At 37.2% G+C, this 23,842-nt stretch overlaps 1 protein-coding gene across 1 annotated transcript in view; it reads right to left on the reverse strand.

The window, feature by feature from the left end:
* The window catches only part of Cdkl4 (cyclin dependent kinase like 4), a 43,007-nt gene that overhangs the window by 15,877 nt on the left and 3,288 nt on the right, over positions 1-23,842 (reverse strand). The window contains exons 2-7 of the mRNA XM_010604956.2: positions 23,391-23,484; positions 21,945-22,203; positions 14,839-15,058; positions 11,461-11,582; positions 5,581-5,653; positions 2,475-2,565 (exon numbers count right to left, since the gene is read on the reverse strand). Of these exons, the coding sequence (XP_010603258.1) occupies positions 2,475-2,565; positions 5,581-5,653; positions 11,461-11,582; positions 14,839-15,006 (454 nt within the window). The 5' untranslated portion in view covers positions 15,007-15,058; positions 21,945-22,203; positions 23,391-23,484. The remainder of the gene's footprint in view (positions 1-2,474; positions 2,566-5,580; positions 5,654-11,460; positions 11,583-14,838; positions 15,059-21,944; positions 22,204-23,390; positions 23,485-23,842) is intronic.

Consider the following 23,842-nt stretch of genomic DNA (forward strand, 5'->3'; position numbering starts at 1 on the left):
CAAGAGGTCTTGCTCTACAGTTCAGGAGGCCTTGAACTCACCATGTAGCCCTGGCTGACCTTGAACTCACAGCAAGCTGCATGCCTCAGGCTCCCAAGTGCTGGGATTATAGGTGCGCACCACCATGCTTGGCATATTTGTTTTCAAGGTACATCCATGTTGCAGCATGTTGTGTGTGTGTGTGTGTGTGTGTGTGTGTGTTTATAATTGTCATCTTACTGGGTGTGGTTCTGATATGTACTTTCCTAATAACTATTGACACTGAGTATCTTTTCATGTCCTTATTGCCCATCTGTATATCTTTGGAGCAAAACACACTCAACTCATTTGCCCATTCTAAAATTAGTTTTTTTTTGGCTGGGTTATGAGTTCTTTATATATTCTACTAATTCTTTACCAGATATAAAATAGCAAATATTTCTCCTTTTCCATAGGTTGCCTTTTCCCTGTTTATAGTATCCTTTGAGCACAAAAGTTTTAAATTTTGATGAAGTTAAATTTATCTTTTGATGCTTGTACTTTCAGTATCACATCTAAGAAATCACTATCAAATCCAGAGTTGTAAATAATCCCCATATTTTCTTCTAAGAGTTTTACAATTTTAGCTCTTACTTTTAGGTCAGTAGTTGATATTATTATTATTATTACCACTATTTATTTAGTAATTCTGGGGAATAAACCCAGGATCCTGAGTACACCACTCAGGGCAAATAGTATACTACTCAACTACCTCCTCAGCCCTGGTGATTCACTTTGAGGGAATTTTTATATACTTCACTCTTTTACATGTGAATATACAGGAGGAGCCTATATTTTTATGTCATTAAGGCTGTGGAGCCAATATTAGTATTATAGCACATAATGGGAACTTTTCTTTGCCTTTCTCATTATAAATGACCAATGAACCCAACAATGACCTAGACCAGTACTTATAACAGCTTGCACTGTAACCAGTGCCTGAGCTCATCTATGGGGAGATTTTATCCAATGTGCACAAGTTGGTAGTGTCTCGTACTACTGCTTGCTTTATAACAACCTATCAGAAGCCATCATTATAGGACTGCCACAGTGGGTTCACCGTTCTGATACTTGGGGACATTCATGAAATCAAAGCTTCTGAGACAGATGACTCACTTTCCAAGCGCTTAGGTCTAAAGCTCTTCATTAAGAAGATGACTGTTGTTGCTTTTTTTTTTTTTTTTTGGAGACAGGGTCTTACTATGTAGTTGAGGCTGCCCTGGAATTCACTATGTAGCCCAGGCTGGTCTTGAACTCACAGCGATCCTCCTGCCTCAGCCTCCCAAGTGCTGGGATTACAGGCATGCGCCACCATGCGCAGCTGAGAAGATGACTGTATTTGCTACAGAAAGACTCAGATGGAAAGCAAGAATGCATATTCCTGAAAAATGTATGCTTTTCCTGTGTACCTGAGATCATATTGTATATGTAAGTTTTAGCTTTCTTTTTCCATTTACCATATCTTGAACATTTTCCAATGCCATGAAAATGGTAAAGAACACTTCTAATGGCTGCCTAAATTTCATGAAATGGATGTATTATGTACACAGCTCATAGCTCAGTAGTTTTCTAGAGTTTGTCTGTTTCTCTTTTCGGCCACATGACACAGGGACCAATTAACATCAGGATCCCATTATTTTTATTTATTTATTTATTTATTTATGGTACCAGGGATTGAACTTGGGACCTTGTGCTTGTGAAGTAGGAGGCAGAACCATCGAGCTAACTCCCCCGGCGCAGGATCCCACTATTTTTACTGCAAAGCACAGCAACCTCAGAAAGACTTTACCATCCCTCCTCCGCCATGCTTTCAAATGCATGTTCACTTGTATTTGGGTCCTATCAGGATTCTCATTACACACACTCACCTACGGCAAAGTGTGTGTTGCCAACATGTTTTTACCTGCTGCGAAGTTCTAGATTCAGGGAGAAATAATTATTTGACCCCCTTTCTTCTTGGTTTGTGCCTGGGATATTCCCTTTTTCTTAGCACTATTTCTGAACACTATTCTTTCTTTAATTTTCAGTTGACTTTTCTAGACTCTCTAGCTCCATGAAGATTTGTTTTTCCAACTACTCTATCCTACATAGATAATATCTCCCTCCAGGGAGTTGTACCTTCATTTTAGCATTTTATTGCCAACCACTTTGCATTATTCTTCTGTTTTTATAAACTTTAGATTATAAGTGCACGAAAAACAGAAATGCATCTTGCAATTCTTTTCCACTCCTATGGCGAGAGCGAAACACATTAAAGATGTCATCCAATCAATTCTAGCTGAATGGAATAGAGTTGAGGTGTCAACTAATGTACTGCCTAAAAGGCTAACGTAAGAGTTTTCTTTTTAAGCAACAAGAAAATATTTGGCTTACATTCAATATATCAAGTAAGAATTTACATTGTATCAGTTTATAATGATCTAAATTGGATCAACTAGGTAAAAAATTGCTACTTCTCAGAATTCGTGCAAATCCAAAGTCACAGATTTTGATTATTCCTTGCTTAGTTATGAGAATGTTTTCTGGTTTTACATCTCTATGAATACACTGCAACATAATGTTTGATTATTTTGTGAGCCATCAAAATGATAGATAATTTAACTTGCTAGTTTAAATGATGGATACACGGCTTATGATAGAAAAAGATTTCCTTTATTTTTCTAGAAGTTAAATAACATACATCTTATCATACAAAAGAAAAAAATATATCCAAATGTTGCTAAGTTTTTGAAGAAATAAAACTGTTATAAATAAAAACTATCTTATTTTTTGTGAAGAAGGGAGAATCACACACTTATTTCTTTCCCCCCCCTTTTTTTTTGTACCAGGGATTGAACTCAGGAACTTGTGCTTGCAAGGAAGGCAGCAGAACCACTGAGCTAAATCCCTGGCTTCATTTTTCTGTTTTTTTTTGTTTTTACTTTCACTTTTTTATTGGGCCTATAGCAACCAGTTAAAAGGGATGAAACCCTGAATGAGTGCAGACTCTATAAATCTCTAATAAAAGCTGCTGTTTGCCACTCAAGAATCGTAATTCAGGTTGAATACTGCAGATGAGAAGTGGGGAAAACATTCAATTGCTAAGAGACACCAAAATTTACGTATAGCTAGAGTGCCTATCTGTACTACTTATCCAGGGCACATTTCCAGTGTGAAGAGAGCTCTGTGAACAGTGCCAGGAATCAGGTACAGGCCAGGAGTGTCCTGGGTAAACTGGGATCAGTCACCTGCTTATCAGAGATTCCAGTTTCCGCCTCAGTGAGCTGACCTGGAGTATCACACAGTGCCACCGGGAACTCTCCCAGGAGGGCATGGCCTGCTACGAGGCTCTCCCACTCAGAGAAGCTCTGCTGTCCTCTCTGCCTCACTACGGGCAGGCGGGCAGGCTGAGTGTCTATCGTCCTGATGCCAGAGGGGTTCCCCGTGCTGGGGAGGTGCTGCGAGTGAACAGCTCCAGATCTACTCTTCAGATCTGTAATCTTTCCAGTTTTCCCACCGCCAAAAGAAAATGGATGAAAATGACATTGGTCTTCCCATAACTTGGCACTCATAGAGAGCACTGAAATTTTCAAAGCACAACAATCCTGTGATTTCAGGTGGCCTCTGAGAGTCTACAGATTAAGGGTCACAGTAATCATCTCTGTCAGCCTCACTTCTCTGCCATATTGTCAGTCTCTTTAGGTATTTCTGTCAAACTGACAGTTCTGAAATGGTTTCTTTGGTTCTATAAGCAATCTAGGGAGAGAAAAAGCTAAACCCTTAATTCATTTTAGGTCACAAAAATGGCACTGAGAACAAAAGCTAGTTCCTAGTCTCATAATTGTCAACTGTTTCATAATTTGTTGACCAGCAGTTAACCGTCCCTCAAACTGCTGCAGCAACCTCAAGTGAACTTGATCTCTCCTATAGCAAGGTGGACAGCAACAGAAATAAGAGCTCAACTCACAATCAACTTTAATAAGAATCTGAAAGAAACATTTGCATCATAAAACATAGGCTTATGTATGTTGTGAAATAGTTCTACTTTAATAGAAAATGAAGGCGTTTGATTTATTCTAATACAAACTTCACTGACTTTCTTTAAACTAAAAAAGCTTCCACAAGTACTGACATTTAGTTCTACGATCTTGTATTTTCTTTCTCAGCAATCCTAGACTACCACGGTAGACATTCTGCTGGCATCCAAGGTGACCATATGGGAATCTCTCGTTGTCTCAGCACTCGCTGTGTAGGGACTAACTCAAAAGGTCTAGAGATATTTTTAAAAAGTTATCAACCTAGCAAAAGCACCCAGAAGCCAACCTGAGTAAGCACTCAGTGGCCCAAAATGGGAAAATCTGAACATCTTGATAGAACAATGACAGCAAAACACTGAAAACAACAAATATATAAAATCAGTTTATAATGATGCCTCCACACCCTTCACTGTCGGAGGCTGCTGGGGTTCCTGTTCATCACTTTGACTACTGATACGGAAAGGAAATCATCACGTATTCACCTTGCACTAGTTTACAGCAGCCAGAGTCCATGAGTGTAATTTATTTTCCATGCTATTCTAATTATAATGCAGAAGGAATGATAGAATTGGAAAATTAGCATCACTTAATCTTAATAAAGTCCTGGATGTAGGCAATAATCATCACTGGATGCTAAAACCATCAGGTAAAAAAGAATGACACAGAAATTGATAATGGAGGACATAAAACTAGTAACTCCTGAGCCTATGAGTCAATATCGCTATTAGCAAAAGTAGGACAACCAGACCTTATATGCCTTGAGATATGGATGTAATAGATGCACAGCACTGTGTAGGAAAGATTCTCATTTAAAAAACACTAAACCTGAATATGCTCAAGGCTTTAGATACAAATAATTTATAGGAAATACATGTGAAAGAACAAGTTAAATTAAACCTAGGAAACAACCAGCCAAAATGTATTCCTGTAGTATTCAAAGGGTGGTTCTTGGACCAGCAGCTTCAGTTTCATCCAGGAAAATGTTAGAAATACACATTCGCTTTCTGTACTGCAAGTACAGGGTCGGATGGTGTGCGGGAAGGGCCTGCTGCTGGATTTTTCCAAGGCCTCCAGCTCACTTCGAGGTGTGCCCCAGTTTGAGAACTATGACTCTCCAACATTAACAGCAGAGGAAATTGAATTTTTAAAAATGGTAGAGCATTGGGGACTGTTATAGAATAAAAGATTTAAGAGACATAGTAAAACAAAACAAAGTGCCATGGTGGATCCCAATGCAATACCGATATCCTGAAAAATTACTTTAACCGATTTAAAAAATAACAATGAGAATCACATGTACTGTTGCAAAAGAAAACACTAAGTTTATACAGACTTTTAATCCATAAGAAATCAGTAACTTGATTCTTACTGAAACTGGAAGGGGACCATGAATAATGAATTAGTTTTCCTTATAACTGTAACTGTGTTTTGTTTTGCTCTTCTGCCTTTTTCTTTCCTTTCATCTGTAACTCTACAAATAGAGCCTCAAGCCATTTGGGAGAAAAGGCACCATGGTGAAATTAGTACATTAGAAAATGTTACTTACATTATGTTTATGACAGAAATTCAGAGCGTGAAGAGTTTGCCATAGTACACTTTTGACCATTCTGTCAGCAACTCTGTGGGAAGAAATAAAAAAGAAATGAAAATTCCTAGAATGGAGTTCCTGTGAAGTGGCATAGGTGGGGCTTGTCATGGTCATAAAGCGTAGCGTAGAGGAAGTCCGAGAAATCTGTCTTTCAAAAAGCATTGTAAGGAAAATTGCCTCATTTCCTTCTTATTATAGTTCTGTCATTTTCTTTTGTAGTTTGAAATGTTTACATCCGTGATGAAAATGTGAAAATGTCTTTATGCTAATCTTGCTACCTCAAAATAACTACTGTCACTTAGGATGGCTGACTCTTAGACATCTCTGCCTTTCTCTCTGCCTGACTGGCTCTCTCTGCATTTACTTTTGACTCTAAGTTTAGATAAACACATTAATTCAAAAATTTAAAAGTATAAAGTTATGTCAATGAAGACTTCTCCCTCACACCTGCATAGCTACTCATTTACCTGTACAGTTCCACTCTACTCTGCCTTTTTTTTTTTTCCTTTCCTTTTGCAATGCTGGTGATGAAACCCAAGACCTTTTATTTATTATTTTTCTGGTACTGGGAATCAAACTCAGGACCTTGCACTTGTCAGGCAGGTGCGGTGCCACTGAGCTACATCCCTGCCCACCTTGGGACTTCTAGACATGTATTTTAGTGGCTATGGAGGATCTCATCTTACAGATGTATCATAATTTACTTAGTTCTCATGATGAGCAGTTAGGTTGAGCTAGTTTTTATTTCTAAAACACTTCAATGAGCATCTGTAATCATTTGTCTTATTGTAATTGTATAATTATCTTCTTAAGATAATGAAGTGGGATTTCTAGGACCAATGGTAGGTACCTATTATATTTTGACCTTGCAGAGGTGAACTTCAGGTAGATCTGAGATGTGGTTTTGAAGAGAAAAAGATAAACTGGGAAGAGACCTTCAATTCCTTGAGTTCATTTGCTGGAAAACATTCAAGCACATGCTGGAATGACTGTGTAATAGTTTGTGCATCTGATAAGCAGGTAGGTTTACAGGCATAGAGGAGGAGGCCAGGGAGAATAAAGGTCTCATAAGACTGGGAGGCTGTGCGCTTCTTGTTCCTCACAGAATTTTCACTTTATGCAGAAAATTTGGAAAATATCATTGGCCAGTATACTTTGCACTGGGGAACTAATGACCTGTGAAACTTATATTCCGTCTGAGAATATTCTACCTTACACAGCAGTGTTTACAAATTAAAGCAGCTGCATTCCCCTTCACTTCATTGTGTTGGTGCCTTTCCATTACTCGTGACACCACCCTGCCATGATGCCTTCACACTGTGCACTGCCAAGCTACCCCCTCTCAGGCAGGTTAAGCCCATTTACACACCCACCACACATCTGTGCAGACAGCTCCCTATCTCCTCAGTATCTTGCCAACATTTGGTTTTGCCAATGTTATGTTTGCCAATCTGTGGCTAAAATAAAAATGTATTTCATTTTGCATTTTGTTTTATTAATTTTCAGTGATTATTAATGTTCACATGATTATAGGATATTACATTTTTTTCTTTCTGTATTTCCACTTCAGGGCCTTTCTTGCCTTTTGAATGGTTTATTCCTTTCTTACTCACTTACAAAGCCTCAGCATATATTAGTTTGTTATTTATGCTCTAAATATTTTTCTCAATCTTTCAGTCTTTCTGATGCAGATGAGGTTAAATAACATATTTTCAAAAACCTGAAACACAAAAGTTTCTTTTGCTAAGTATCACCTGTAAGTTTTTAAAATTAAAAATTGATAATCATTTAATATTCCAAACATAACTATCATTCATATTTAATATTCTGTCATATTTGGGTATTTAGGTAATATATTTAGATCACTTTTATTTTTTCATTATTAATTTTTTGGCACCTGGGATCGAACTCAGGCCCCTATGCTTGCAAGGCAGGTGGCTAAACCACTAAGCCAAAGCCCTGGCCCTAGATCACTTTTAAAACACTGAATTCATGCAGGGATAGCTGGTCTTATAGAATCAGAGGATGGGCAATGTGTGACTCAGGCACTAGTGAAAAAATGCCACCATGTAAGTCTGAAATACATTCAGAGAAATGTAGGGAGGTTATTTTTCCAGGAGCTGTTTCTTCATCTTGGATCAGTTATGGCAGCATGCTCTGGACATCAGCTGTCTGGTGGCAACCCTTGGACTCCAGTTCTTCTAATTAGTAATACTGTGAAAGTACCAATAGTTCTCAGTGTTAGGTTCTTTTCTATCTGAAATGTCTGTTTCCTGCACTGAATTCTGATATAAATTTATTCTCTCCCCTCTTTTACCTAGAGCCAAACCTGAGGCAACAATGATAATTTTTTGTGGGGGGTACCAGGGATCGAACTCAGGACCTTGCACTTGTGAAGCAGGCAGTGGAACCACTGAGCTAAATCCCTGGCCCACTGATAAATATTTTTGAGGCAGAAACAAGAGTATAGCCACTTTCAGCACTGTAAGACAGACTGCCAGAATTCAAATCCTAGCCATGTTGTTCCTTCTTAGTTTTATAACCTCTGGCAAGTTATTTAATTTTCCCCTGTGTAAACATGGAGTAATATCTCCTAAGTTTATTGGGAAACTTATGCCCTAAACATCTGGGCTTTAACACCTGCATGGATTCAGGAGATAGAGGTCTGGAATCAGATGAGGCCAGTAAATGGGACAAAGTGGTGCAGAAGGACAGAAGAGTTCCTGAGGGAAGAAAGAACTGGAAGTATGGGGAAAACCAGGAGGCCAACAAAGTGGGAGCATGAGGGAAAAAGGTGCAGAGGTCTTCAAACCCTGCAGGGCCTGAGAGATCTAGATCTTGGTAAAGAATCTGGATTGTACTCTAAACTAAAAGCCATCGAAAGGAGTCAAGCCAGGACGTGATGTAAGATGGAAAATGGATTTCTAGGGCAATGTGTAGGGCGATAAATCAGGAGGTTAATTCAGCAATCCAAGCACTTTGGTGTCTTACACTGGGGCAATAGTGGTGGTGAGGATGGGACACAAATTTCAATCCTTGAGAGGGCATGGCCCTATCTATGTAGATTAACAGAAAGCTGGGCAAGAAGATCTAAGAGGCTGCAGGGAGCTGGGGAACAAGGTAGGGGCTAGGGTTCAGAAACTGTTGTAACTGCAACTACCAGCATCAATAACATGGAATCAAGTACAAATTAATTTGACAGGAAGTCCTGAGCTACTGTTGAAGAATAGATGTTTAAAGGGCTCTCACTGGGTCACAGGTTTTCGTTCCTTAGCTCAGATTCCAAGGAGGCAGAGTCCATCATGGGTAAAACATCTATGCAAAATAACAGTCTGGAACAAATACCACTGTTCTTACAGAGAGAAGGAAGTTATCAAAGAGGATAGAGTCAGGTCGGGGATTTAGCTTAGTGGCTCTTCCATCTGCCTTGCAAGCTCAGGGTCTGAGTTTGATCTTGGGTACAAAAAAAAAAGAAGAAGATAGAGTCACAGTGTTCAGATCAGAAAGATAGAGCACTGCAATATTATTCAGACATGGCAGCATATTTGAAAGCATTCTGGAATGAAATAAAATCTCCAATAGAAATCAATATCCAGAGCCAGGGATTTAGCTCAGTGGTTCCACTGCCTGCCTTGCAAACACAAGGACCTGAGTTCAATCCCTGGTACAAAAAACAAAACAAACAAAAAAACAAAAACCAATATCCAATGTTTAACTACCAATTCTTTACTATTGAAAAGTTAGGTCAGTCTCATTTAAAAAAATGATGCTTAAATATTTATATGTATAATATTTTGCTGCTATCTGAATATTGTCTTATTATATACTTCACTACATAAAATTTCTTGGCCAAAAGATAAAGTTTTAAAATATGTTCACACATATTGCCAAATTATCCAACAAATTACAGTTTCTTTAGCAGTGAGTGAGAGGCCTGATTCTATGACCGGTGATGGTACTGAACATATTGATTTCTGAAGAATCTCTGCCAAATTTAATAGTTGAGAAATCAGACATCACATTTTAAATTTTTTTGATAGGAAAAATAAATGTTTTTATCAGTGTGTTATTTTCCTCCCTTTAAAAATGATTTTTCTCACAAAGTTTTTGTAAATTGGGAAGGGAGGAGGTGGAAAGGGAGGCTAGGGGAACGAGGAAAAAATAAGAACCAAGACCTGTCATGTAAAGGTACAAAAAAGATCTCAATGATGAATGCAACTGTACTGTATATCTAAAATGTACCAAGAAAAATATTAAAAAAAAAAATGATTTTCTCTTTCAGGTCCACCAGAATGTAAGCTCCCTAAGGTTAAGCTATTTGTGTGTGTGTTTTGTTCAAGCTATATTCTTAGCACTTAGCTAAGTACATATTATGCATCTACTAAATCTTTTTTGAGCAAATATACTTTCTAATTGGGTAATCATCCTGTTAAAAATTTTATTTGTAAAATTTCCATATAGATATAAAATGTATTAATTCTGGCAAATACTTTACCCAACTTTTAATTTATTTTTTAGTTGTTACTTTTTTGTGCAAGGCAATCCCTAAAGCTACTGTTGATTTAATATTTGCCAATTAATGTTCCCCTTTTCTTTTTTATGAAATTCTTCTGATTAGAATTTTATGCCATAAATAAATAAGTCGAGAAACTTTTATATTAATGGATATTTTCATGTAGAAACATATGTTCACTTAAAATTCTTTATAAGTGTGGGAAGGTTTTTTTGCCTCTTATTCATTACAACTGTTACTAAAAATCCATTATTTTTCTGCTGCCTGCCTCACAAGCGCAAGGTCCTGAGTTTGATCCCTGGTACCAAAAAATTCAATATATTTTTGTGAAAAATGCTAACAAGTCAGATTTCAAATATTTCTCTCATAGATTTTCGTACATGAAACTAAGCATGGAGCTGAAAGAATGGTTGGAGGTTCTCAATTCCACCCTCCTGTGGAGAGCTGAAGAAATACCCTTCATTAAGGGCTGGGGGTATTCAATTAAGTTTTGTAGTTGTTGTTGTATAGTTTCTGAACCATTATTTTTATCTTTTATTACTAAACTATTTTGCTGTTGTTAGCATTTGAATGGGATCTTTCTGTAGTAGATTTTCCAAAGTGACGATTGCTACAAAAGCTGTTTCTGAATGTGGAATTTGCTATAGGAGTCTGAACTGGATTCTCTCAATTTTGATAACTCTCGGTGATTTTCTTAGATTTTGTAGAATAATATCAGGCAAAAAATTTCTATCTTATTTCCACATGCTATATGTTTTATTTATATTTCTTATGGCATTACACTGGCTAGAGCTCTCATGGACAATGCCATATTTTGGTGGTGAAAACTCATGACTCTTGTCTTCTCTATTTAATCGGTTTCATAAGTATTTTTTCAGTGAATATAAAATTAGTTGTCAGTTTGAAAAGGGGTCATGTGTATAAGGAAATTTTTTACAATCCTAGTTGCTAAGGTTTTTTATTTTTTAAATAATCAGAAAAGTATGTTGAATTTATCAATTTCAGTGATCACACGTATTTTTATTTAATTAGTGATTTATACGAATATATTTCCTAATAGTGAACCATGGTTCATTCCTTGAATTCAGATAATCCAATATACAATTTAGCCTCAAAAGGAATTTATATTTCAGGTTGGTCTTCCAAATTATAGTTCTATTAGGTTAATATCTGATTGTCTTTGGAGCACATTCTGGCACTGGAGGTAGCCAGAAGCATCTGGGTTGAAGGCGGAGCTGGGGTTGGGATTTGAAATTTGCCAGTTAATTCTATGTAGGATGAAGCAGAGAACTGGCCATACAGAACTTCAGCTTCTAGATACTTACCCATTTGGGTTTCTTTCCAGCTCGTTTAAAAGTGTATGATCACAGTATTCAAAAACTAAATGCATTTTCCTTTTTCTCCTGAACACCTCAATGAGGTTCACAAGGTTTGGATGTTTTAATTGCTGCAAAGGAATTGAAATCCAAAGTTCAGTGATATGTTTCTACTAATAGTTTCTCTCTGGACCCTTTATCATTTCCCCCCCATTATAGATCCTTTATCATTTTAAGAACACAAGCTCTTTCTTATTTGCGTGGATCTCTTGTGCCAAACTGTATTACAGTTCTTCACAAGAAAAACTGCTCTGTGTAAGAATCATGAAAACTCAAAACCTGAAAGAAATTTAAGAATTTGTCTCATGTGCCTATCTATAGTCAATGGTTATTAAACTGCTTCTGTGCCTCTGGTGATAGCAAATAATAAGCTAACATACATATAAAATAAGAAAAATAGGGTGAAGGGAGGGCAGGGGTATGGGGGAAAAACAAGAACCCAGATATATCATGTAAAGGTATAAGATCCCAATGATAAATGCAACTGTATTGTTTGCTTTAAATGTACCAATAAACTTAATGGAAAAAATATTTTATGCATTTTATACACATTCTAAATATCCAAGTCAAAAAATAATAGTAAAATTTGAGGAAATGAAAGTATTGAGTGAAAAAATATTAAAAAATCAATGACCACTTAGCTTACATAGTGTCATGGATTTAATGTAAATGTCAGCTAGATTTTGGAGGGGGGTACGAGGGATCAAACTCAGGCCCTTGCACTTGTGAGACAGGTGGCAGAACCACTGAGCCAAATCCCTGGCCCCACTGTCAGCTAGATTTAAAAGTACTTGAGAGTCAAGCAGTGGCTCAATGCAATGAGATATGATTAAATTGCTTATTCTAGGAATTCCCATCCTCTTTTTAAAATTCATATTTTCAGAGAATTTTCAGATTTGTTCTTTGATTCTGTTGCTGTCATATGTACATGTTTTATGTGCTAAATTTTGTTCTAAATCTGAAGCACTTCATTTGACTTAATAATGTAAACCAAAGAAAAATGATGGTGAAGTTACATAATCCATCATTAGCATGACTAAAATTTATCATCCAAATCAGGAGCCAGGACTGCCCCAAGAAAACCAGCATATATGGTTATTCTGCCTAAAATTAGAAGACCATATAATTTAGAATACACCCTAGGATACTTTTGAAAGGGGATGCTAACCAGATTGGCTACTGAGACAAAAACTACAAACCAGGATTGTCCTAAAGAAACCAAGATACACAAACTCTCCTATTTATAGCTCATCCTCCATGTTATTTTTCTAACGCATTAGACAAACAAACTTTACAAATCCTATGTTATTTACCCTGAAAGAAATATAAAGAGAGAACACATAGCATTTGGTATGCAGCAGATGTTTCTATATCTCCCACTGTCTAAAAGAGTGGAAGGGGGCTGGGGATTCAGCTCAGTGGTGCCTGCCTTGCAAGCCCAAGGGCCTGGGTTCGATCCCGGGTACCAGATAAATAAATAAATAGTAGAGCAGAAGGTCAAGAGTGGTGGAGATAAGTTTCATAGGTGAGCAAGTACTGTGTGTCACAGCAAAACCACAGCATGGAAATCAAGTGGTTTCTCTACCAGGTAGGTAAGGGATTCACAGGTGATACAGCTTGATGGATGGTCAAAGTTGGACCTGGTCAAACCTCCTGCCTGTGGGGCCAGTTTGACAATTTATATCTTTTTTGCAAATGAAGTTTATTTAGCTCAGGCAAACAACAACTAAAGTAACTAAAGTAAAGCAGGTAGTAAGGAGGAGGAGAAAGGAGGAGGCAGCAAATCAAATTTAAATAACAGGAGTATGTGAGGAAAATAAAGTGTATTTGTTATGGAAGGAGTGTCATGGATGGAACAAATAAAAAACAGGAGTGTACATCCTGAAGTGAAATCTGGCTACTTTGGACTTTAAAGTTCATTCTCAAATTGGGCCACTTGTTACCCAGTTGTCCTACCTGAATATTAACTGCATCTGAAGACTTAAGAGAGGGAGAATAGTAAAAATATTATTTTATTATAAAATCCTGCCTGGTCCAGACGCACCGTGTAATTTAGCCCTGCTATTGGGGCCAGAGTTGGGTGGATCACCGGCACCCTCTGCTGGCTGGCGGTGAGAATAACCTTTTAAAAAATGATGTGTTCAATCCTCAGTTCCTCCCGCAAAAGACGTGTTGAAAACTGTGTATCAAACTATATTTTAAACAAAACATTAGAATTTATTAGTTGGGGAAATCTGCTGAAAATTATATATGAAAGAGAGATAAGATGATTACTATTCCCCTCTGCAAACTGGATTTTTGTGATTTTTCTAGAAAATAGAAGACTGTCAAATGAAGGTAGACTGTGTGCTCTTGAAATCACAGGGTCTCGTTAACAAGTGTCCCACCCACCAGCAGCCTCTCCACTACTTGCAGGCTTATCAGAAGTGTGGACTCTTGACGAGATGTGGTCCCAGTTGCTCACAAGGTTGAGATAGGCAGATGGCAAGTTTGAGCCCAGGCAGCATAGACAAATTTAGTGAGATTCTTTCAAAACTAAAAGCAGAAAAAGGGCCAGGATATAGCTCAGCGGTAGAGCACTTGTCTAGCATTGTGAGGCTATGCAATCAATTCCCACTGCTGAGGGGAAAAAAAGCTGATTTTCAGGGCCCATCTCAGACTCCCCTGATTTGGTGTTTCAACAAGATCTCCAAGTAACTCCTATGCACATTAACTTTGTAAAAATGAAGATTTTAGCTTGGGGGAAAAAAACTTCATGGAGAGTTTATGAATCTTACATATCAAATTCTATCCAAGTAAAAACAATAAATGATAACCTAGTGTGAAAAATGCATGGATCACGGGGCATGATACCCAGTAGGCTGAAGAAACAGGGTGGCGCAGGCAGAGAGACCAGTCAATGCCAGTGCCAGGGGGAATGACTCAGGCAGCCCTGTAGGCTGCAGTGCTTTTTTTTTTTTTTTTTGAGACAGGGTCTCACTATGTAGTTGAGACTGATCTGGAATAGGCTGCAGTTCTTTTGGTTGCTGGTTTGTTGGAGGAGGAGGGCAGGGTAGGGGAAGTACACACTAGGCCTAGCACAGTGTGGATATTTACACACCAAATGGAAGTACATCATTATCTTTTGCGGTGCTCATAAATATCAGAACATCAAAGTGTCCAAAGTCCGAAGCAATAATCAACTTATTTCCCAAAGTTGCTGATACAAAGGAATTTAAGACCAATGGAAAAGAAACATGACTTTAAAATTTTTGATATTTTTAGCATACATATTTCACCCAATACCTTGACTGTAGAGACAGAGGTATGTAGAGAATGTTAACCTACCTTCAACATGCGTATTTCTCTTAGTGCTATCTTCTTAACAACAGGATCATCTTCAGATTCCATGAATTTTTTAATAGCTACTACTTGTCCTGAGGATTTGTTTCTGCATTTGAATACAACCCCATAAGACCCTTCTCCAATTTTAGCTAATTTTTCATACTTTTCCATTATGGTTAAAGTGACTTAAATTGTTGTCTGACTTGCAGTATAATAATTGCACCTGGAAAATAAGATTGACTTGTCTTAATCAAGTTATAAAGGACAATGTTCTCATAGCTCATATAAAAACTATTTGCCCAGGTTGCCAAACATTTATTTCCAATGATTAACTTCAAATCTATTTAAAAACACTTGGATGTTATTTTGCTAGTTGGTTTAGCCTATATAGGCTCTTGCAGCTATTACAAAGACTAAATGTATTATTTCTGATAATGAGTCAGAATTTTAAAAAAATTTTGTGGAAAGGAACCTTATCCAATCTGTTGTTTTCATTATCTTCAAATAAATGAGTAAAACATGATGCAGTAAAATCTAGCTGAAGGAATATTTCCTACTCTTGAATACAGTGTTTAATTTTCCTTCCTAACTTACTTGAATACGACAGTGATTACGAAGAATTATGCAACAAGACATGGTAAAAAGTCCTATACTTCCACCTGGTGGAGAGAGGAAAGAAAATGTGGGCTGCTCAAAGCAGCCTTTGAAAGTAATGAAATCTTTTCAGGGTGTTATTTATTGCTTTTAAATTTTATTTATACAGGGGACTAACTCAGTCTTCAAAGAAAATGATAACACACAGAAAGGAGGTAGAGTTCTCTAATTCTTCCTGAGTCTTTTCATATCCATAGTGATTTCTAAGGAAATGCAGGGTTTAAATTTTTTCTCTCACATCATCTGATTATTCCTAATTATTTTTATGACTAAACATTAAATTATGAATAAAACCAATTTAATTAAACATGTCTAGGGATTAAAAATAATGTATAAAAAACTTAACTAGCTTCAGATATCTCTACTTTATCCAGCAGAATCTGACTGTACTCAATAATTATAATAGCTAGCACTTAAATAACATTATTCTATTTACATATAACCTGGACAAATATTCTATGAAGTAGATGTTATTTTTATTTTCTAGTGGGTGTTATTTTTATCCAATTATACAGATGAGAAAAATGAAGTGCAGTAAAGCTAGTATAGAATTAAAATCCAAGCTGTCAAATTCCAATCATAATTTTAATCACTACTCTATACTGCCTCTCAGTTAATTCACAAGAATGTACAATTTAGGGGCAGGGATTTAGCTCAGTGGCACCATGCCAGCAACTGCAAGGTCCTGAGTTTGATTCCTAGTACCAAACAAACAAAAATAGAATAGACAACTTTAAGAACTATTTTATCTAAGTATTAGATACCTGTACCTGTAAAATTTCTCATGTTTCAAATGAGTATACTTTTTTTTTTGTACCAGGGATCAAACTCAGGATCTTGTGCTTGTGGAACAACTGAGCTAAATCCCTGGCCCTACTTATTTATTTATTTATTTTTTGAGGCAGGGTTTCACCATGTCACCGAGTTGGTCTTGAATTTGAGGTTTTCCTGCCCTCTGGCCAAATGACCATACTTTTCTTTTCTTTTTGAGATGTTGGGATCAAGCCTAGGGATTTTTTTTTTTTTTTTAGACAGGGTCTCACTTTGTAGTTGAGACTGCCCTGGAACTCACTAGGTAGCCCCAGGCTGGTCTTGAACTCACAATGATCCTCCTGCCTCAGCCTCCCGAGTGCTGGGATTACAGGCATGCACAACCACACCAGGCAAGCCTAGGGCCTTTCACATGCTGTGAGTACACTTTTTAAAAAATTCATTAATATTCAGATTATCTCACTGTGGAAAGGAATGACCTACTCTCACTTGCAACTATGAAAATGTAAAACAGGGAAACCTGGGTAAATGATTATCAACATATTATCAATACATACTTTTTTTTTTTTTTTTGGTTTTTTTAGATGGGGTTACTATGTAGTTGAGACTGACCCGGAACTCACTATGTAGCCCAGGCTGGTCTTGAACTCACAGCCCATCCTCCTGCCTCAGCCTCCCAAGTGCTGGGATTACAGGCGTGCGCCACCACGCCCGGCAATATATACTTTTAAATGCCTTGTTATTTTTAAAGTGGGTTCTAGTCCTAATTAAAGGGAGAAAATTCAAGCATACACGTACAAATAACATGAAGAAAATCTATCACAGATTAAATTATACTGTAGTTTTACCTAGCTATTATTATCCTAAAGGTATTTATAAGATAGACACATGTATATTTGTCTTTCTTTACCACAATAATATGTGGCTTTAAAAAGAATAGGAAAGACTAGAAATTTGCTTCAGAAAGTTATTGGTATAGAACTTCACAGACTTGTGAGTTTAACCTATTTGATAAGCACTATGGTTACTTGGGAAACTATGAGTATGACACAAAACATAATTATGAAATTTTAGCCTATGCATTATTTCTTTGTTTCCTTCTAGGTAGTTATTTCACCTACTCATCTATTTAGCTGTATTTTTCCAACAGATTTGATAATGACTGATTTTTCAGATTTACTAGAGCTCTCAGTCATATCAACCAAACTGTTGAATATAATAAAATAAAGCTTCAGGAACAGTGCTGTACCAGGTCATGTTGAAATATCTGCTTTCTAAACTGCTTATATGTCCATGGAAGATGAACCTGGCATGTAAGTAGGAGTTAGACCAAGCCAGGTATTCCACAAAGTATTTATGTTTCTAGTTCCAGCTTACTAGGGTCTGCCAGTTTCTAGAAGCAGCAATTCCTGATCTTTTACCTAAAATTCAGGACAACCATCCAACTACTTGATGAACATCTCTATTGGAATGGGCAGGCTCATCTCAAAATTGCTACATTCTAAGCCAAAAGCTTTCTGTTTTCTTATTTTCTGTTCCTACATAAAGTTCACAAACATATTCTACATTACACCTAAACGACTTGTCAAGATACCCATGGAGAGGAATTTGGAGGTAATCAAGGATAATGGCTGTTGACTAAATCTGATTTCTTTCTGTATCTTCTATAGAGCTACACAAATTTGCCAGGACAAATAAAACCACATAAATCCAATGCCTTCAATATAACAAAAAGACAGCAGATTCTACACACTTAAGCCCAAATTCTAGAAGAAAAACCATTGTAAGTCTTTGTACAGAACTAAGATAGGAGCGGGGTGAGAGCTGGGACAAACAGAAAGAGTGAAGGGGAAATAGATACATCACAAATACATGTGTATTAAGGTAGCATCAGTTAATGTGGCACCCACCATTTTTTATTTATTTATTTATTTAGTACCAGGGATCGAACTTGGGTCCTTGAGCTTGTGAGGCAGATGCTGGAACCACTGAGCTAAATCCCTGGCCCTGCACCCACCATTCTTGGGGAAGAGAAGGCTAAGAGGGAAAGTTGAGGCATCTGTTGGAGACTGGAGAGTATAGGGGAAAAAGAAACAAGGAAAGTAAGTCTGGGATCCTCCAACACAAAACCCCTCAAAATTGAAGAACCTTCAAATTCTTCCCTCATGATTAAGAAATTCTCTGAAATGCTCAGTCTTTAGGTTTTTCAAAATGACTAATGAGAGAAAAGAGATTGAAGATGAACAAAACCTCAGAGACTTGTGGTATACAAATCAGTAGTGCCAAGAAATACATAGTAAGATTCCCAGAAAGAACAGAATGAGAGGAGAGAAAAATATTTGAAGAAATAATGGTTAAAACTTCCCAAATTTAATGGAAAACTTTAATCTACATATTCAAAAAGCTTGATAAATTCTAAGTAGAATAGAGATTCTTATCTTAATAAATCATAGTCAAACTGCTGAAAACAAAAACAAAGAGAAAAATCTAGAAAATGTCACACAGAACCATTCACATACAAGGGAATAATATACTCAATAGCTTGACTCCTCATCAAAAAAACTATAGGGGAAAAATACATAAAAATTGGTTCTTTGAAAAGACCAACAAAATTGATGAAACTTTAGGTAGACTGAGCAAGAAAAAAGAGAAATAAAACTTATAATCAGGACTACTTTACAGAAATTTTCAAAAACCTTTAAAACAAACAACTTAATGCAACCAAGGTGCTAGTCATGTTGGTTGGATAAATGCCTAGAAACGGACTCAAGAAGAACAGAAAACTGGACTACACTATAACAAGAAAAAAAATTAGTAATTAAAAACCCACAAAGAAAATCTAGGATTAGATGGCTTTATCAGTAAATTCTACCAAATATTCAAAGATTAATTAATATCAATCCTTCACAAACTGTTCCAAAAAATAGAAGAGGGAACTTTTCTCACTTTATTCTATGGGGCTTATATCACTCTGATAAGAAATCAAACAAAAATACCAAAATATCAGCCAGTGTAAGTGCATGTGCTTATAAGCCCTTATTCGGGAGGTGAGGCAGAAGAATCAGTGTGGGCATCTTAGCAAGACCCTGACTCAAAAAAGAAAGAATTGGGGGATGTAGCTTAGTGGTAGAGTACTTGCCTACCATGTGTAAGACCCTGGGTTCACATGGACATTATTTTCATGAATAAAACTACAATGATACCCAACAAAAAATTATCAGAACAAATTCAGAAACATCTAAAAAGATGATATACCATTACTATATATGGGTTTTATCTAAATAAATACAAGGTTGGTTTAATATCTAAAATATTATAAAATATCATATGAACAGAATACAAAACAATATTACACAATAATCTCATACACAAAAAAGCATTTGACAAAACCTAACATTTGTTTATGATAAATATCTCAACAAACTAGAAACAGAGGAACACAACTTCTTCAAGGGCATTTGTGAAAAATCTCAAGCTTAAAAGTGAAAGACTGCCTTACCCCCAACCCTGGGAAAAGGATGTTTGCTCTCAGCATTTCTATTTAATACTGTGTTGGAAGTGCTTGCCAGTGCAAGAAGGCAACAAAAGAAATAGAAGGTATACAGACTGGAATTGAAAAGTAGAGTTGTCACTATTTGGAAATGATACAATGCTGTATGTAGAAAATACTAATGCATCTACAAACAATATCAGACTTAATGATCAACTTCGCAATGCATTAGGCTGCAAGACTGGTATATAATAAATTATATGTATAAATATGGCGGCAAGCAACTGGAGAATACACTTAAGGAAATAATTCTACTTATAATACAAAAGGAATACAATTTAACAAGCAATGTGCAAGGTCTTTTACTTAAAACTACAATATCGTTGAGATAAACTAAAGAAGATCTAATTAAAAGAAAAATTCCATGTTTGTGGGTTGGAAAACTCAACAAGCTGTGAGATTTCTATAACTCTTCTATAGTTAAATCAATCCTTATAAAAATCTTAATAGGCTTTAAAAAATATAAATGGACACGATAAACCTAAGATTTATAATTGAAATAAATACACAGGATCCTAAAGAGCCAAAATAACTTAAAAAAAAAACTTGGAAGATTTACATTATAGGACTACAAATTTTACTAAATTTATGACAAATCAAGAAGAGCATAAGAATTTAGTATAGTTCTCAGGGACCTTCAAACTGAAGTTACACATGCATCTTTTGGCTACAGGATGTCGAATTTAGAGAATATTGTATGATTTCATATGCATGAAATTTGTAGAAAAGGCAAACATGTCACTGAGGATACAATATCTCCTTTGTATTAATTTTGACAAAATGCAAAGCTTGAATGTAATGATGAGGAAGAAATAGACATAGATGAACTGAGTGTCAGTTTAATGAAATTTTGTGTACAAAAGACAGGTATACACTTGAATCTACTGATTATAAAAAAAATGGTAGATGGATAGATACTTTAACAGCTCATTAAACTTATTGTAAAATTTCCCTAGTCTTAAGGATTTGCAAAATGATGTACATAGAAAACACTTGGAGGTGGATTATTTTGCAGGACTGTGTCACAAATCAAGTCTTGAGGGATTAAGTAAGCCTAAAGTGTACACCAGTAGAAGAAAAACAAAATTAAGACAAGGAGAGGAAGTGAGGAGTAGAAAAAGAGTGGAAAATGTTTTCCTAACCTAAAATGTTCTAGAAAACGCTGTAAACAGTGGCATTAGGAATGGTGGAGGAAAAGAGAGCCTTCCAAGACCAGGCCAGAGGGACTGATTAGTGTCTACAGGCTATAAGTCGTCATGCTAAGTTACCATTCTTCGTGTTTCCAATAAACCAGATACACTGTTGTATTTCATAAAATTGAGCCTTAAAACGGTCTACTGGATTATTCAGATGGGTCATAAACAAGGCTGAGTTGGTGCATTTCAAAAGAACACATACCTCCTTACAAACTTATTTTGGTGACAATATAATCGGATTAACTCAAATCATCTTCATAAAACTAGAGGATGACATAATTTACATAATCTACTTAATTTTATTAGAAAATTCGATTTCATGTGTACGCATAGAAGTTCCGAAAGTCTGGCATAAATCCACTTTATTTTCAGGCTGCTTCTATGGAGCATCCATTAAATGACACTTGCTATACCCATCCGCAGCTGCTCTCCCGACCCACAGGGGAGCCCCAGCCCCCGCTGTGGCCTTGTCCATCCCGGTGATCACTGTCATTTCCCCTCTTCCCACCGCCCACTTAATTTTCAGTTTTAAATGCCCTTTGGGAGTCACATATCTTTGCCAAAACGATCCAAACATTAAGGCTGCTTTGTTTTTCCTCAACCAAGGGAAGCTGGAATTGTTTCATTCATTTTTAGCTTGGCTTAAATCACAAAAATAAATTCTCAACTGTGACCTATGCTTTGGTAATAGGAAGTGGAAGTTACCAATGCATACTTAGGACTCCAGCAGGTTGGGACTGGCACCCGAGGTCCTGCGGCTGGGGGAGCCCTATCACTCCTACCCTCGCCCCACCGCGTGGTGGGGAACGCACCCTGGCTCCTTCGTGGCCCGGGACCTTCTTCCTTAATCGGCCATATCCAGCCAGACCCCACCCCTCTCCATAGACTCCAAAGGCCCACCCTGCTCCAGTTCACGCGCCTCCGGAACCAGTACTCACCCTGTAGTCTTGAGAGGTGGACAAAGCAGGACCACTCGGGGCCCTCTGAGCCGCAACCCGAGACGCGGCAGCCCTCAAGGGAGCACAGTCACCACGGCGTCGCCCTGACAACCGGGACGCTCAGGCGCCGCAGGGTTGGGCGGCTTCCCCGACTGCTCCCCGGGTGCCCCACAACCATACTCCTCAGCGCCTTGGGTCACCTCTGGTTGGAGCTTGCAACATCAGGGTGTGAACACAGCAACAAGAAAGATGAATGCGCCTTGGAAACATTTATAACTACTCAACACCCAGTCTGGGTCCTTCCTAAGACACCAAGAGCAGGTGTCTATGAAGAACACAGAGATTTAGAGTATTAACTAGTCCGCTTTCCTGCCTGGGCAGATCATCAGTTTGCAAGATTCTTTGCCAAGTCATCACTCTTGGTCTTGACTTATTGTGGACACACTTTTCTGCCAACTTTCTGAGACAAACAACTATCCACTGGCTGTGGTTCCTTAATGCCATTTTCATAATCTGGCGAGTATTTAAGAAAATCTGGGGCTGATTCAGAATAAGAGTTTTGTCATCCAGTGGGGGAGAAAGTCAAGCCAACAACTTGATAAACATTTAAGCCTCAGGAGAGCTAATTTTCGTTGAAGGATTAGTTTGTTCCCAAGACTGAAAAAGCTTTGCCCACGGACACACAGGTACTTTAAGCATCAATAAAATGCTCATAGGGCTGGGGGTTTAGTGCAGCGGTTCCGCCACCTGCCTTACAAGCAAAAGGTCACGAGTTTGATCCCCAGAACCAAAAACAACAAAAAATTCATCGTGGCCAGATATAGGATGTCCAAACTTTTTTCCCCTCACACGTGTCCTCTTCCCTTTCTTTTATCCATCTCAATTTCTATTTCCTTTGCCTAGAAATATGCTCAAAATTTCCATTTGTAACAGACATCATCAAACCAGAAGCCTTTATTTCCTTCCTGCAAGACCAAATACACTTCCATTGAAAACTGAAGTCTAATCCTAAATGTTCATCTACCTGCTTCTATATGGTTTTTCCTCTCCTCATGCTATAAAAATCTCATTAAATGAGTAATCACACATGGACAAACCAAATATTATTTTCATCTTCATAGTACTTGATGTCTGCAGTTTTTGTAGTGCTTGACACCTGGCTACTTTTCTAATGAGGAAGCTCTTTACAATCAGCCCATCTGCTCCATACACCTTAAGCTCAACTGCATTTAATGTCACTATTCCTTAACCTACAGTATTTTTTCATACAACTAGGCTTACAGCTTCCTATTCTGCCTTTTTCCTGCATGGGATGAATGGATGAACTACTCTTCATCTATCAGCAGCATAGTTTACATATCTTTCTACACAAAGGCTTTCCTACCCGAAAGCAAAATCAGGCGCAACTCTTTGTACTTCTTTTTAACACTACTCAATGCCACTTACCTTTATTAATCCAAGTGTTCTCCTTGAATAAATACTGGCTAGGAATTATGCCTTTTCAATCTTTTCTCCAGTGCCAGTAAAGTGCCTGGATAAGCTGTAGATAATCAATATATGTTAATTGTCTCCAAAAATAAAGGAAAAAAAGCCCTTTTAGTAAGTTTTGACTAGGCTTATTAAATTAACAAGCTTCAACTGTAATTTTACTTGATACAAAAATACTTTGAAAAAATCTTTTGGTAAAGCCAAAAATTAAGACAAAAATTTCTTCTTACTGCAAAGACAGTGAAAAATCATTATCTACAATCTAACTGGAGAAAAATATCTAATTTGAGGGTAAAATGCTTGAATATTTTAATAGTGAACATACTGCATGTATTCCATGTAAGTCTAGCACAGTGATGGAGAATCTTTTATTACTATTTTTTCTCCCAGTACTGGGGATTGAACTTGTG

This window comes from Fukomys damarensis, unplaced genomic scaffold (genome assembly GCF_012274545.1).
Source record: "Fukomys damarensis isolate Sample0158 unplaced genomic scaffold, DMR_v1.0_HiC HiC_scaffold_2, whole genome shotgun sequence".
Lineage (NCBI taxonomy): Eukaryota > Metazoa > Chordata > Mammalia > Rodentia > Bathyergidae > Fukomys > Fukomys damarensis.